Source organism: Phyllostomus discolor, chromosome 8, assembly GCF_004126475.2.
Source record: "Phyllostomus discolor isolate MPI-MPIP mPhyDis1 chromosome 8, mPhyDis1.pri.v3, whole genome shotgun sequence".
Classification (NCBI taxonomy): domain Eukaryota; kingdom Metazoa; phylum Chordata; class Mammalia; order Chiroptera; family Phyllostomidae; genus Phyllostomus; species Phyllostomus discolor.
The window spans coordinates 51,581,944-51,597,547 of NC_040910.2; the positions used below are offsets into that span (position 1 = coordinate 51,581,944).

The 15,604-nt window shown below is 55.7% G+C and overlaps 2 protein-coding genes across 4 annotated transcripts in view; both read left to right on the forward strand.

Moving 5' to 3' along the window:
• The first annotated feature begins 4,510 nt into the window (after nucleotides 1-4,510).
• SFTPC (surfactant protein C) lies at nucleotides 4,511-7,268 on the forward strand. 2 transcript variants are annotated; one of them, XM_036032668.1, is made up of 6 exons: nucleotides 4,511-4,658; nucleotides 5,350-5,508; nucleotides 5,857-5,979; nucleotides 6,233-6,343; nucleotides 6,724-6,871; nucleotides 7,047-7,268. In XM_036032668.1, the coding sequence occupies exons 1-5, from the start codon at nucleotides 4,617-4,619 to the stop codon at nucleotides 6,859-6,861; spliced, it is 573 nt and encodes a 190-aa protein (XP_035888561.1). In that variant the 5' UTR covers nucleotides 4,511-4,616; the 3' UTR covers nucleotides 6,862-6,871; nucleotides 7,047-7,268. The 2 variants fall into 2 exon arrangements, with proteins under 2 accessions (XP_035888561.1, XP_028377440.1); XM_028521639.2 differs by having other exon boundaries at nucleotides 7,065-7,264.
• A 766-nt stretch (nucleotides 7,269-8,034) lies between these two features.
• The window catches only part of BMP1 (bone morphogenetic protein 1), a 38,585-nt gene continuing 31,015 nt past the window's right edge, over nucleotides 8,035-15,604 (forward strand). The window contains exon 1 of one of the 2 annotated variants that reach the window (XM_028519362.2): nucleotides 8,035-8,378. In XM_028519362.2, the coding sequence (XP_028375163.1) occupies nucleotides 8,225-8,378 (154 nt within the window). In that variant the 5' untranslated portion in view covers nucleotides 8,035-8,224. The remainder of the gene's footprint in view (nucleotides 8,379-15,604) is intronic. The other variant, XM_028519361.2, reaches the window with a different exon arrangement.

A 15,604-nucleotide genomic window follows, 5' to 3' on the forward strand; every position in this document is an offset into this window, starting at 1 on the left:
GGTCAAACCTGTTTGAGGTCAAAACAATTTTCCTACTAACGTTAAGACATTATTTGCCCTTTTCACTTTCATGTGCTCACAGAGTGCCCTGGAATTTTCCAGAGGCTGCATGCTGCATCTTCTATTCAGCCAGAAATGAAAGAAATGTGTAAAAATATAAAACAATGACACTATTCTCTCTATTTTGTTTTGCTTTGTAAAATAGTTAATTCCATTAAAAATGTATGTTATAAGCCCTGGCTAGCGTAGCTCAGTGGATTGAGCGCGGGCTGGGAACCAAAGTGTCCCAGGTTCGATTCCCAGCCAGGGTACATTCCTGGGTTGCAGGCCATAACCCCCAGAAACGGCACATTGATGTTTCTCTCTCTCTCTCTCTCTCTCTCTCTCTCTCTCTCTCTCTCCCCCTCCCTCCCTTCCCTCTCTAAAAATAAATAAATAAAATATTTTTAAAAAATGTATGTTATAATATATAATGGATTTATTGTTGTTATTTTAATTTAATGCATTGATATTTTAAAATGTCTCAGTAAAGACCAATATGGTCAATATTATATTAATACATATAACCCACAGAAACAAAAGTTCTTTGGGGTCCTCAATACTTTTTAAGGGTGTTAAGGGATCCTGAAACCAAACAGTGTGAGAGCGGGTGCTCTTTGCCATGTCACCTCTGGGGGAGGGGTGCAGTGACCGTGGGGGTGCAGTGACTATCCCAAGGGCCCCCGGGGCACAAGACAGGGGGGCCTGGAGGTCCGCTGGCTGGGCTCCTCATCCTGTGCTCTTTCCACAGCGGTCCCAGAAACCTGGGCCACTGGGAGTGAGGTGCTTCCCTGCTGTCTCCAGCCTCTGTCAGCAGGGGATTCTCCCGTCTGAGCTCAGTCCACGCCAGGGATGCCCCTGCCTTTTGATGCCCACATGCCACTGCTTGTCCAGCTGCCCAGGCCGCCCTCCCACTCCAGCTTGTGGGAAGACAAGCAATGGGGGCAGGGAGGGTGGCCAGGGCAGCTGGGCAACCATCCCTGTTTGTCCCTGGCACAGCTCTGCCCAGGACACAAAGAGCAGAGTGAATCCTGTCCCACCCCTGCAGCTGAGGGGCTAGAAGGAGGAAAAAGGGGACACACACAGAAGCAGTGGCTACTGTGGGGCTCTCCACTGTCATGGTTCTCGGAGGCATTGACCCAGACAGAAGGGGGGCTGGGTCCTGCTCCTAGCCAGGGAGGAGAGGGGCCCTGGGAGGCGAAGATAATGATAATCCTGACGGTCAGATTTTCAGGTCTTGATGTCATCCTATCCTCACAAGAGCTTGGAGAGGGGGGGCAAGACAGGCAGTACCAGTCCTATTTCACAGATGGATGCTCAAAAGCCTAGAAAGGCAGAATGTCTCATTCAGGGTCCCAGAGCTGGCCAGTGATGCGCTGAGACCTTCACGTACTAAAGGAATGAACTATTTACCCCTTGTGAGGAACCCCTCATGTTGGGCCATGACAGCCCCCCTCATGTTGGCTGATCACAATCTTATCATTGACTATAATCACTTGTCAGCTGTGTGCATGCTCCTTGCCCTTCAGCATGTATAAAGAAGCCTCAGGAATGCTTGATCTCAGGGAGGGTCACACAGCTGACAGCCAGGTTGGGAAGATAAAAGCACCCATGGAGCTGATGAAACGACAGTGCGTGCTAAGTGACAGGTGAGTGTGCCGCAGGAAGCCTGGGAGGTTTCGGAGGAGGAATGAGGCACTGTGGGCTGGGTGGTGAGGTCACAGAATGGGCGTCCTTGTTCTTGCTTGGCCTTTTGGGGTAGGTGGCACTCCAAGAGTTGGCAAGCCTTTGAGGGTGGGCTTTCCAAGAAGGAGAAATGGCCTAAGTAAAGGCCAAAAGATGAGAAGGCCACAGCCAGAGGGCTGGGGTGTGGAGCAAGGGGACAGCTATACCTGCCCAGTGAAAGGTGTCTCCCACCTTCCTTCTCTAAGGTTCCCAAGACCTCTACAAGTTTGGTGCCGGCCTCTGGACTTCCCTCATGGAGCTGGAAGGCATCATTCCTTTCCAACCTCCCAACAGGCAAAAACAGGTTTAAAAAAAAAAAGAACTACAGGCTTATGGGAACTAGAGCCTAAGGGCAGCCTGCAGGGGAGACTGAAGACCAAAGAGCAGCCCAAGAAAGAGCCCTGTCTCCCCTCGCCCAGTAAGGGCGGCGAGCCCTAACACAGCACCTGCTCAGAGCAAGCCCGCAGCTGGACAGGGTGGCCCCCAGAGATGCCCACAGGGACCCCGAGATGCTTGTAGTTATCCTTGGCTCTCCCGCTGGCCTGCTGCCCACCTGGCATAAGCCCAGTATGGGTGAGTCAGCCCATCAATCCCAGTGTTGCCAGGACGACCGGGGGTGGCAGTGGGGGCCCTGGGGGTGGGCAGGGGTGGGCACTGCAGGCGGCTGTCTCCTGCATCTGGCACCTGCACAAAGCCGAGGCTGCACACAGCTGAGGGGATCCTTTCCCTCTTCCCCCCAGACTCCCTCCTCCTCTTTCACTCCTAGGACACTTGCTGCTAAGGCTTAGGCAAATATTTAAAGGGGGAGTTGGAGAGTGAGGAGGGTGGTGGGAGCAAACATTTCCTTCCTTCTCTCTTCCTCCCACCCAAGCTCTTCAGGGGCTTTCAGCTCAGATGCCATGCTGTTGTGCAACCTGGAGGCTGAAAGCTCTCCAGAGACAGAGGGGACCTCTGTGGGGACAGGGGGACCCTCACGTTAAAGGGCTGGACCAACGTGTGAGGGAGCCCTCAGGTGACAGGAATTGAGGCGAAGCCTCGGAGTTCCATTATAAGGGAGATAAGGGAGTGAGACCAAGAGAGGAGTAAGGTGTGGGTCTTCAACTTACACGCTCATGAAAATTTAGAGTGAAGGTGCCAGAGAGTGTGCTCCTGGCCCTGTGAGCAGAGGGGAACCTGAGGGAAAGGGTGCCGCCATTAGCAGGCTTGGTTTGGTGCCATGAAGCCACAGAGATGGCTTTGGAAGAAGAGCAGGAGGAGAGAGAGAGGAGAAGAGACACAGAGTGGATCCTGTTTGGGGGAGAGGTGTTCTCAGGGCGGATTTATGGTCAGAGGGTATAAAGGAGGGGTGCAGGGAGGAGGGCGAAGGCAGCATCAAGCAAGCAGTGGATTGAAGGGCGAGGAGGTTGGGAGCCCTCAGTCCCACACCCAGCTCAGAGCGAGGCTGTCTGGGTGAGAGGAAGAAGTGTCAGGCATGGAATTTGCTATTAAGAGCCTTCAGCCTGATCTGTGAGTCATTCGCCACTCACTTGACACAGGAGACCCCACAAAATCATGCAAATCAAGAGGCTCAAATCTTTACGTTTACTTTTAAAATGTTCATGGCGCTGCTCACGCCATCATGGGCATGAACATCCGAAAGCCACCAAGGATCTGAAGGGAGTCAGCTGACAGGGGCAATGTGTGCCTTTCCGTCCTCACAGTGGTGGAGTTGGAAGGTGTGCCCAGGCCAAACAGTGGGGCTGGACACGGGGGTGGCCCAAACAGAGCGCTGAGTTGGCACTGCACACGCTTACACATGCAGAGGGTGATGCCGAACCGAAGGGTTTAGGTGTAGCTTCTCTGCTCATGGAGCCCATCCAGGGGAATGAAGCCCCGAGACGGGGCATAACTCACAGAGCTCCTGAGCAGATGGACCCCCATGCAGGCTCCCCCACCACACAGAGCTGATCCTTCCAGCAAAAGAGCAGATTGTCCCTGAACCAGAAGAGGAGATCACCCAGATAAACAACAGCAACAATAAACATCCCAGAAGGAACTGGAGAACCAAAAACTTATGGCCCAGGAATAAACTTAGCATAAAATAAATGCAAATTAAATCAAAGCAGAGGGGGAAAAGCCTTCAGCTTTCAAACCACCTCATAGCAAAGAATGAAAAATCTCATGATAGTAAGAATTGGTGACCAGAGGGGACTGAACTTTCAGCATTCTGAAAAGCATGGCGGGGGGGCAGGGGCAAGTCTGAGGTCCGGACAGAAGTGTGGGAGATGGAGAGGCAGGTAGGGTGCTTGAAGAGAAACCTGCTGCTCCCAGATGGCTTAGGGACCACTGAGGAACCCCCACACCGATGCCTTCAGCAATGCCCTCTCTGGGTCCCCAGTATGCCCTCCTCCCTCCCTTTACTGGAGCTCGCCCCTATGTTTGGGGGACACGCTGCGGGGAGAAGTGATGGACTTCCCGCTGGGTCTGACTCTTGGCTTCCTGAGAGGTTTGGTCTGGCAGAAGAACAAGAAAAGCCACAGGACTGCAGGGGCAGGTGCCAGCAAGAAGGGCAGGCACACCAGGAAGACACAGTGACAAGAGGCACAGATTGCCCAAGGGCAAGTTTGCTCAGCTCACCCAGCTTTGCCCTTGCTGGGGCCAAGAGGACTCATGTGCCAGGGCCAAGGGCCCTTAGGTGCTCTTGCAGCTGGCTTATCAGGGCCTTGGTTCCTGAGGGCCAGGAACAAACAGGCTTCAAAGCCTAGGGCTTGGCGGGCAGATGGGGGCCAAATCCTTCACCTCTGTCCCCATCTGCCTACTGGCACATATAAGACCCTAGTCACACTTGGGGGTTGAGGAGGAGAAGGTGCAAGATGGATGTGGGCAGCAAAGAGGTCTTGATGGAGAGCCCACCGGTGAGTGTGATGTGTGTGTACGCACGCACGTGGGTGGTGGGCCCTGCCTCTTCCAAACGGTTTCCTCATGCAAATGCATTCACTTAGACAGCACTGAGTGAGGGCAGGGACATCAACCACTAAGACAGAGTCCCCTGGGGAGAGAGAAGTGGCCGCCAATGATTTCAGTATAAGGGGTTGAGGACCACCACGGAGACAGTCAGCAGAAAGAGCAGAAGAGGGCACTGAGGAGGGAGCCATTACCTGGGAGGCCACAGTAAGCTCCACAGAGAAAACAGCCTTCACATTCGGGCTGACTCCAGAAGAGGAATTAGGAGCTCCCGGGTGGAGGAGGAAGGCACTGCGGGAAGAGGGGTGGTAGGTGTAAAGGCACGGAGACATGACAGAGCGTGGATTACTCGGGGTACGGAGAGGGACTGGGCATGACTGGGGAGCCAGGGGTCTGGAGGAAACAGCAGGAGGTGTGACTGGTGAAACAGGCTCTTCTGGGTCTCTCCAAGCTAGACCTCACTTCTAACCACCTGAGTTTGTTGGAATCCAGGGCATCTCTTCCAGGAAGCCTTCTCTGATCTCCTTATCCCTCCTCTGCACGTGCATAGCATTGGTTGCCCAGCCCTGGAAGGGTGTGCAGGAAGGAGAGGGGGCATCCTCATGACTTTACTCCTGTCTTCTCCTTGTCCCACCACATCAGGACTACTCAGCAGCCCCCCGGGGCCGGTTCGGCATCCCCTGCTGCCCTGTGCACCTCAAACGCCTTCTCATTGTGGTTGTGGTGGTGGTCCTTGTCGTCGTGGTGATTGTAGGGGCCCTGCTTATGGGTCTTCACATGAGCCAGAAACACACTGAGATGGTGAGCAGGCCTGGGATGGGGTGGGCAGCGGGCACTGGATGTGTCAGAGAGACTGGCTGGGGGTGCTGGGCAGATAGCAAACTGCCCAAGAAGAATGAAAGAAGGAGGCCAGGGGCACCTCATGGAAGGACAGAGGCAGGGACAGGGTGGCAAACCTGGCCTGGGCTTTTCCACCAGGCCCCTGCCCTGCCCCACACGGGCCAGCCTAGTCCCTCCAGCAGCTGGTTCCACTCAGCCTCTCTGAGCTCTAAGGGAAGAAGGAGTTGCATTTGAGTACAGAGGACTGAGTGTGTGCATGGGCACCGAAGTGGGGAAAGCAATGCCAGGCAGCACTGTGCCCTCCCCCAGGTCCTAGAGATGAGCATTGCGGGGCCGGAAACCCAGCAACATGTGGCCCTGAGTGAGCGTGCGGGCACCACCGCCACTTTCCCCATCGGCTCCACTGGCATCGCAGTGTACGACTACCAGCGGGTGGGTATGCCTGAACCCTTGACCTGGGCCTGGGGGACCAATGACAAGATTCTCCTAGACCCAGCCAGCTGTGCCACTTTGTACACATCCATCTCTCCTCATCCCCCAGCCCTCCTGCCTCCCCTAGATGTGCCTGTACCCCAGCTTACAATATGACTCCTGCCTGTGCCCAACCTAGAGGGAGATGGCCCAGGATGAGGGTTAGAAAGTGAGACAGGACCTTTTTGAATGAACCTGGGGTCCCTGTGCCCAGCTCCTGATTGCCTACAAGCCGGCTGTGGGAACCTGCTGCTACATTGTGAAGATGGCTCCTGACCGCATCCCCAACCTTGAGGCTCTCACTAGAAGGCTGCAGGACCTCCAGGTGGGTGTGAGGGTGAGGAGTAGGGTGTCTCCCTCCCAGGGCCAGCTGCTGGGAGTAGCATTTGAGAGGGTGGCTATTTGTCACCTGTAAAGCACTACTCCTGGTAGGTGGCCAGGTGAGTGCCTCTCTCTAGACTCACCTGTACCACACCTACCCTACCTATTCCCCAGCACTGCCCCAGCACCCTCACCCCAACCAAGCTGCTGGCCTCAGCTGAACTCTCAACCACCTGGGGACTTCTGACCTCAGTACAGCCTCTCTCAACTGGTGAGGAAATTGAGGCTCAGAGAGACTGCCTGACACTCCCGAGGTCCTACAATAAGGACTGTGAGTGAAACAGTAATGCACTTCCCAGGCTCCAGATGAGGTGCTCTTTCCAGGTCACGCCTGCAGCACCTCCCTCTAAGCTCGGCCAAGAGGAGGATCGTGATACCCGTTCAGTGTCCTCCAGGAACCTGGACTTCCTGGGCCCGGCCCTGAGCACCCTGTGTGGTGAAGTGCCTCTCTGCTACATCTAGGACCCCTCAGGTGAGCAGGTGTAATCACCAGGGCACCAGTGCCCGGGAAGGCTTGGGCCACCTTGCCTTGTCAGCTGGCCTGGCCTAGGGGGATCCACTGAGGCTAGTCACCTAGGGAGATCAGGGGAGGGAAGGTCCACAGACATCCCCCCACCCCCAGTTCCTCTCCCTCGCAGAATAAACAGTGTTTCTTTGCTTCACAGAGCCTGCGGAAGCCTAAAAGGGACAGAAGGCTCGGTGTGCAAAGGGTCTTTGGCAAACAAGCAGGAAGCTGAGCTTGCCACCCCAGAGGGACTAGCCCAGGGGAGCAGAGCTGTGGGGAGAGGTAGGAGCCAGCAGAGAGGTGGCTCCTAGGGGTCAGGGGGGCCCTATCACAAAACAATAAAGCAGCCTGATTGAAAAACAAAGGGTGTCCCTCTTCCCACCGCCCAAACCCCATCGGTCCTGCTCTTGTCGGAGGAGGGCTAGGGCAAGAGAAGGGCACTGGGAAGTCAAGGGGGCTTTCCCTTTCTCTCCGTCCCAGAGTGATAGGGGAGAGGGGGCCTGGGAGCTATCCACAGGCTTTAAGCGCCCTCCAGTGGTGTCTCCCAAGGGAGGGAGGGAGGGGGAGAGAGGGAGAGAGAGAGAACTCTAGGACAGGGACCGAGATAGGAGAGAGCGAGGGCCAAGAAAGGAAGAGACCAAGAGACGAAGGCTGAGAAACGAGGCAGAGAGACCTTGGGAGGGACCTAGGGAGAGAGCGAGGAAGAGTCGGCGCGAGGGACCTGACGACGTGTCCCGCACCGTGGGGAGCTCGGGCGGGGCGCGCACAGAAGACGCGCCGCTAGAGGGCGGCCAGCCCCGGAGGCATCCCGGGGCGCGCACCCCTTCTCGGCCCGCGTCCCACGTCCCGAGCCCCGGCCGCCCAAGCCCCTTCCCTGTGCGGGCCGGGTGTTCGCCTTCCCCGCCCCGGCTGGCGCGAGGCCGGAGCCGGCCGATCTCCATCCCGACTCGGAGAGGGCCGAGCTCCGGGTGAAAACCCGCCCCCCAGCGAGATCATTTCCCTAAAGAGGGGGAGGGAGAAGGACGGAGGGAGGGAGAGAAGGAAGGAGAAAAAGAAGGGAAGGGATCGAGCGGAGAGACTGGAGGGGGGAGCGAGCCGGGAGCGGGCGGCCGAGGGGCGGGGGACAGGAAGGAGGGCGGCGGGCGCTGGGAAGGAGAGAGGTGGGGAGCGCGGGGGGAGCGGCTGGCGGGGAGGGAGCGCCGCCCCCTCGCCTTCGGCTCTCCGCTTCCCCTTGCCCGCTCCCGCGTCCGGGCGCGACCCGCCGCCGCCGCCGCCGCTGCCAGCGCGCCCGCCGCCGCCCGCGCGCTCGCCGCCGCCAGCATGCCCGGCGTGGCCCGCCTGCCGCTGCCGCTGCTGCTGGGGCTGCTGCTGCTCCCGCGCCCCGGGCGCCCGCTGGACTTGGCCGACTACACCTACGATCTGGGCGAGGAGGACGACTCGGAGCCCCTCAACTACAAAGACCCCTGCAAGGCGGGTAGGCACCCCGCTGCCCGCGGCCTGCGGGGCGCGAGGGCCGGCGCGGGTCGGCCGGGCGGGAGGCGCGAGCCGCGGGGGTTCGGGTGGGGGAGGACGGTCCGGTGTGGGAAGCCGGGAGCTGCCTGGTTGGCAATGCTGTGGGGAACAAAAGAAGGAGGGAAAGAGGGAGGGGAAGTTTGGGGGACTTTCAGGACTGAACTTTTGCGCTGTTTGTGGAAGCCTCTGCCTCCTGTCTTCCCAGAGGATTCCTGGGGGTCAGCTCCCGGGGTCCCTAGAGAGACCTGTGGCCAAGGAGGCTTTTCCTCCTGCAAGAAACTTTTCTGGCCAAACTCCCATGGGGGGGGGGGGGAGAGACAGAGAGAGCACGAACCTTTCCCTTCTCCCTAGTGTGTGGCTCCAAGACACTGGTGTTTTCCAGCCTGTCTATCTAGACTGCCCGGGTCTGCACATCTGTCTCCTGGGTCCCGGATGGCCTGCATCTCCAAGGAACAGGTCTCTAGAGGACCCCACCCACCCAAGTGGAAGGAAAAAGTTTTTTGAGGAGTCCTCTGAGATCATGCTCCCTAAGTGTCTCGTTGTTCCCACCAGTGCAGTGGCTTTCTAGGACGGAGGAGACAGCTGTCAAAGTCAGAGAAGCCAGCACAGGAGCCGGACTCACCTCTGCCCTTTTGGGCCAGGGGCTCCCACCGAGGCCAAGTTGAGGAGAAAGGGGGAAGCACAGAGAACTCAGACACTGTATGGGCTCCCTCAGTCCACAGACACTGGAGGGTTATTAGCAGAGGTCAAGGCCCTGGAGGGGGGGCAGTGTGTGTTCTTTGTCCATGAAGACCCTGTGTAACCCCTTCCCTCCTACTAGGCCCAGAGGGGTCTTGCTCCTGCACTGACCAGATGGCCAGGCGCTCTGGCTGTTTGCTTGATCTGGTGACCCTGAACAGGCTGCCCCGGACAAGAGAACACACAGGGCAAAAGATAGCAGAACCGTTCCTCAACTTCCTGCCTCTGACTTCAGCCTGTCCCCAGATAGCCAGGGCCAGGGCCAGGGCCAGAGGCAGTGGCTCGGCCCTTGGGGTCCTAGAAGTGCCTGTGTGTGGTACACGGGGTTGTGGGGGGTGGGGCAGGCTGCTAGAACCATGACCCCAGGGAACCCCTCTTTGGGTGGATCATAGCAAACTGCAGAATAGGAGCCCCTTCCTGTTCGAGGAGGAGAAACCAAATCCCTCTGCCCTTCTTTCTCCACCCCTGCTAGGCTGTGGCTAAACCTTGGAGTTAGTTGTCATCATTTTCACTGGGCTTGGGATGGGTGTGAGGCTAGATGGACAGAGTGTGGGCTTAGGAGGCTGTCAGTCCCTGACCCACAAGTAATTAGCTGTACCACCTTGGGAATGTTAACTAGCATCTGTGAACTTTGCTTTTCTCACCTGTAAAGTGGAACTGATAATACACCTTTCCATTGAGTTGGTTAAATGTGAGAACATGTATATAACACTTATGAGAATTTAACACACACTAAATGAATAATAAATGAGCACCAAATAAATGTTAGCTGTCTGCCCACTGTCTTCTGTGCCTCACACTCTCACTTCATGTTTTCTGAGAGCACAGACTCAGGTTCGGGAGAAGAGTGCCTCCCTCACCTTTTCTTCGTGTCACTTATTCACTCAGCTGACCTAGTATGTGTCTGGCCCTGAGCTTGATGTGGGAGATACAGAGAAATGTAATCATGGCCCCTGCCCTCAGGGAGCTTACAGTCCAGGAAGGGACAACACATGGGGAAGTAAGCAACAGCACAAACCAAGATTCATATGTGCCACCTTGGAGGGAAAGGCCCCAAAGGCTGAAGGGGGCCCCCAGGAGGTGGTGGAGAAACAGTGATCATCGCAGGCTAGGAAAGTTTGAGGGGCTTCATGGAGGAGACAGACTGGGACAAGGCTGTAAAAAATGGCTAGGAAGCCAATCTGATGTATTTCACTTCTAGATGGAAGTTGGAGTGATTTTTCAGAGCAGGGGGAGGCTGAGGGCTTTATCCCCAGTCTCAAATTTCATGTTAGGGTGGGGCTGGCTGACTTGGAACTTCAAACAAGGGTTCTGGAGAAAGCTCTCCACTAGGGTGAAGTGAGGCTGGTGGGGAGCTAGGCCAGGCCTGGGGGTGGCTGAGAGAGCCCAAGAGCCTGACAAGGCCAAGATTCAGGGTCAGACCAGGCCTCCCTCCTGGGTGTGACTGGGGCAGCCCCACCTCCCTCCGCCCTGACTCCTTAGACCCCACAGCCGCATCCTCAAGCCTCAGGTCCCCAGACTCTTGTCTCTGTTTCTCCTCCGAGGCCTGCCCTGCACCCCCTCTGATCCCTGGCCTCCAGGTGTTGGAGGGAATGATGGCTGGCGTGCCTGGCCTTCCAGGCCTTCCTCCTTTTATTGTGCTTTGCAGATATTGCATTTTTTCCTCATTGAAAGTTCGTGACAACCCTGTGCCAACCAAGTCTGTCAGTGCCGTTTTCCAACAGACTTAGGTGATGGTTAGCAGTTTTTAGTATTAAAGTAGTTTTAATTAAGATACATACATTAGTTAGACACATTATTGCACACTTCATAGACCACAGTGTAGTGTAAACATAACTGTTATAGGCACTGGGAAACAAAAAAATTCACGTGACCCCCACTATTTCAGTGGTCTGGACCAGACCTGCAGTATCTCCGAGGTCTGCATGTACTTCCTCTGGATGCCCCTGGTATGCCTGCTTACTAGCCTCTGCTCACCTGACCCTCTGCAGCTCCTCTTTCTCCTCCTGCTCTTTGCACATGGAGGACCAAGAATGAAAGCCCTATGGACTCCCCTGGTTCACCTATGCTCTCAGGATAGCCAGGCCGCTTCATTTGAAGTCCTCTTTTGCTATTACTGTCAGAATTACAGTTACAGCGGCAGAAAGGGCAACATTCAGACCCTTGATATGCTGGAGAGTTTCCTGGCCGTCCTGGACGAGGCTGGAGCAATGGGCAGCCTCTGGTCTGTCCAGAGTGCCCAGCTGGTCTGTGTGTGTGTGCTGGGAGCCGGTGCATGGACCCCCCTCTCTCTCTCTTCCCCCCTTGCCCAGGGAGATTGCAAGTTCTGATTTCTTGTATGCTAGTTGCTAAAACATCAAGAGGGCCCTTCCCCCAGCTCCGTGTGGCTGTCCTGATGATTGGCAGTGACCCTGAGGACTCTGGGAGAGGCTTGGAGCAGGAATTGGGACCCAGTTCCCATAAGCAGAGAAGCCGTGGGATGGCTCCCCAGCCATCAAGGACCTCCCTTCGGCTGCACGGGCAGCTCCGAGGCCTGTTTGGGAGGTGAAGTGGGCCAGGAACTCACAGCCCTCATCACCAGCCTCACCCCGGGAGCCTTGAGGCCCAGGCTTAGATTTCAGAGGACCTCCAGGGAATAGTTTCCAAGCTCAAGATTCGAGAAGCAGGCCTTTCTTTTGCCAGACCACAGTCCCCTCCAGATGCTCTGAGTGAGTCACCTACCCACTTATGCCCCTGCTTCCTGAGTCACCTTCTCTTTTAGGTGCCCCAGGAGGGGAGGAAAAGACAATCTCCTTGGGCTCCAGATGGAGGGGACCAATGGGACTCCCTAGGAAGAAGGAACTCTCAAACATTCTCGTTTCTCCAGAGGTTTGGGGGGAAGAGGGAGTAGAATGTGTTAGTCCTTAGGCCACTAGGGACCAGCTAAGGATATCCAGAGGAAAAGACTAATTATCTATCTGTATCTGTAACCAAACGCAGGTCTGCCTGCCTGCCACTACAAAAGTCAATACTCTAGAGGCAGGTGCTGATATAAAAGCAAGTGGTTTATTTTTAGGTGCCTGCCACGTGGAAGATGGGGACTCACCTCTCAAAGTCCATCTCCTGGGAAGATGGGGACCCTCGTCTCAAAGCCCATCTCCCCCTCTCTCTGAGGCAGGTTTTATAAGGAGGGAGAGGGGAACAGAACAAAGAGATCAAGGGAGGGGGTGAGGCATTCTCTACGTGCAGAGGAGCACCATCCATTCTGATAACACAAGTGACGGTCCCGGTTAGTCATGCTGGCTCCACCGTTGAAGGTCAGCAAATCCCCCGGAGCTGGGATGCCCGAAAGCCTGAGTCTGTATCTTTTCAAGTTAGTTCCTAGGATTCTTGCACAAACATGCTGCTCGTCTCCAAGCTTCATATTAGTCAGAGTCAGCACTCACAGAAACAAGGTCAGAAGACTGGTGGGTGGTTTACAATTTCCCACTGTTACAGTTTTCTGCTGTTGCGTACCTGTCCATCCCCCCTGCCCCCCACCTCCACTATTTCTAAAGGCGCCCTTCCCCTTTGGGGGCCTGGCCTACGAAATGGGGTATGCACACACAGTTATTTGTGTGTATGAAAATACTAGGGCTTAGTCAGGTAAGTAATTTGAGTGTGTTTTTGCACATTTGTGGTTGTGCCCTTGCTTTAGGGGCAGGTCTGTCCAGCTGTCTGCATGGGTACTCCTGAGTGCGTGTGTGTGCCAATGTATGATTAAGTATGTACAGACACTTGTGGGACCTTGAACCTGTCCTGCCCCAGCCAGAAGCTTGCATTTTGGTGATGGGACCTGCGTGTGCAGGGGTTTCCTCACACCAGACAGCTCCCCTCCCTGTGCCCAGAGGGGATGCCTTGCCGCATGCCAGGGGAGGAGACTGGACTCAAGAGGCCAGCCCGAAGGGTGGGCACGCGCCCGCCTGTGGGCTCTCTCCTTTCCTCTCCTGCTCCTGGGACCTGGCTCTGGGTGCTCCTGGCTGCCTTACCACCAGAAAACAAAACTAAAAACTTGATTCCATGTTGAAAATAACTACTACCCTGACCTGACCCCAGGGCCTTTCCCACATAAGGAAGGGAGTCCTTGACTCTGCGCCTCCAGCTTTCCTGGAGTCCCCAGGGGGAATCCCTAATGGGCAGGGCCTTCAGGCCCAGCTGGGGCCTTAAGACTCTCCTGCCCACCTCCCCTCCTCCCACTTCCATGGTTCCCACGCATTCTTCAGCCATGACATCCCCACCACAGGGCGCCGGCTCACAGATGAACTCTGCAGCCAGCCATCCGCTAGCCCTGCCCTCCACAGTGCCCTGGTCCCACCAGCCAGCACTGTTCTGTGCCTGGGATCCGAGGCTCTGTTTCCAAGCACTCTGGGGCATCACTCAGCTGGGAAGCCGCTGTGGGGAACCAGTGCACCCTCGAAAGTGGACAGCTTGAAAAGGAGGGTCTTGTATGACTTGTCAACTAGAAGTCGCCAAGTCAGGGTTCAAAGACAGATCTGTCTGACTCCAGAGATCTTGCCCTTTGCTGCTGTGTCCAAAGAGGAGTCTCAGCGTCAGCCGCATGTGTAATGGTGCTGTCCATGGGTGTGGGTGTGTGAGCCTGGACTCAAAGTGTCTGTGCAAAGGTATGGAGGTGCTCGTGTGGTCTGTGAGTGCCTGAGTGAAGGTTGGCACACAGAGACCCCCACCGCCCCTTTGGGGTGTACCTGCCATCCCATATCCTTGCTAAGCCCACTTTTCTTTGCATGTCTGCTGAGAAGCATCTTCTGTTGCTGTCCCGTCAGTTGCTGAGCCCAGGCCACCGAAGGGTGATGTTTTCAGTAAGAGAATCTCTCATGTGGTAGAAGAGGTACTGGGCCATTTACTGGCCCATGACCTTCAGTGAGTCATTTCCCCACTTAGGCCCAAGTATTCTCATCTCTGAAGTCAGGGAGTGGGCTGGGATCTAGCCACCGGGTTCTCTCTGCAGGAGTTTGTAATGGCAAATGCAAACGTGTCGTAGGCAAATGCATGGGTGCATGTGGCGTAATTGGTATGTACTGAGTGGCCAGGATTAAGTGAAGTCATTAACGTGAAGTACTTGGTTGACTAGAAAACACCGAGTAAGTTTCAACAGACATTTACACAAGGCGTCACTACTGCTGCTATTACCGGCTTAGTGCGTTTGGAACTTGCAGCTGGTTTGTGTGTGTTGGAGCATGTGTGTGTGTGTTGGAGTGTGTGTGTGTGTGTGTGTTTAGTACTGTCTGCGACTGTGTGTGTTCTTGGGTGGATGTGTGTGTCTAAGTGTCTATTTTTGTGTGTACGTATTTACAGTATGACTTCTACAGCAGCAATGAGCTTGAGTGCAGGCAGCACTGGACTGTGAGCCAGGAGGCCTGAGTTATGAATCCAGACTGTCGAGTGCCTAGTGCCATGGTCTTGGTTAAGTCACTGCCCTTCTGGGCCTCAGTTTCTGCATCTGTGAAAGGGGCAGTGGGCCTAGGTCACCACTGGAGTGACCCCCACATCCTGCGGATCCAGCTCTAGGTCACAGCCACGGAAGAGCGAGTATCTGTGAGCACATGTCCGCAGGCCCAAAGAATATCAGTGTGACATGTCCCTCAGGCAAGCTCTGTCCCGTGCCTCTGCCTTCGGTTTGGGCACTGCTCACGCGTGCAGGGATGTTTCTGTGACTCTGCGGAGCTCTGTTTGATGGCATGTGTGTGGATGTCACTCTGGGTCTGTCCCCCTGGGTCTGATTGTGTGTGTGTGTGTGTGTGTGTGTGTGTCCACCCAGCTGGCCAGCTGCAGAGGAAGAACCTGTGTGTGTGCAAGGCCTCAAGGTTAAAACAACTTGTGTCGTGCTGCCCGCCAGGCCTGCGAAGCCCGGGATGAGAAGCAGATGTTGCCAGGGTGGAGCTGTAGGAGGCTGCTCTCGCTCCTCCTCCCAACCCCCACCCCCAGCCCTGCATGAAGCTCACCTCGAGCTCCTTCCAGAGCACACAGCTCTGTGGCCTCTGTTTCCTCTTCCTCCTGACTTCTCAAAAAAGCAGATGGCCCGTATCTCCAGAAACCTCTCCCCCAGCTTCAGAAATCAAAACTGCCTACTGGGGGCTCTTTTCCCTCAGTCCTTTCTTCCTCCAGAGGGGACCCTAAGACTTCGCATGGAAGTTGCTTGAGCACTGCTAAACCTTGTGCTCCCAGCTGGGACGCTGCCGACACATGTTCTGGTTTCCTGAAGTTCCTATCTGTTCTGCTTTTTATTCCTGGCCTCCCTGTGTTATAACTGCAACGGTACTTGTGGAGTGAGTACCACATGCTCAGCACCATGCCAAGGTTATGGGCCCGTGAAGCAGACACTTGGTTATCTGACCTTCTATTTTCTCTGTAGCACCCATCGCTGTCTAGAATTCTTGAGTTCGGTGTTTGTCTGCTTGGGTGTTGTTAGAGGGC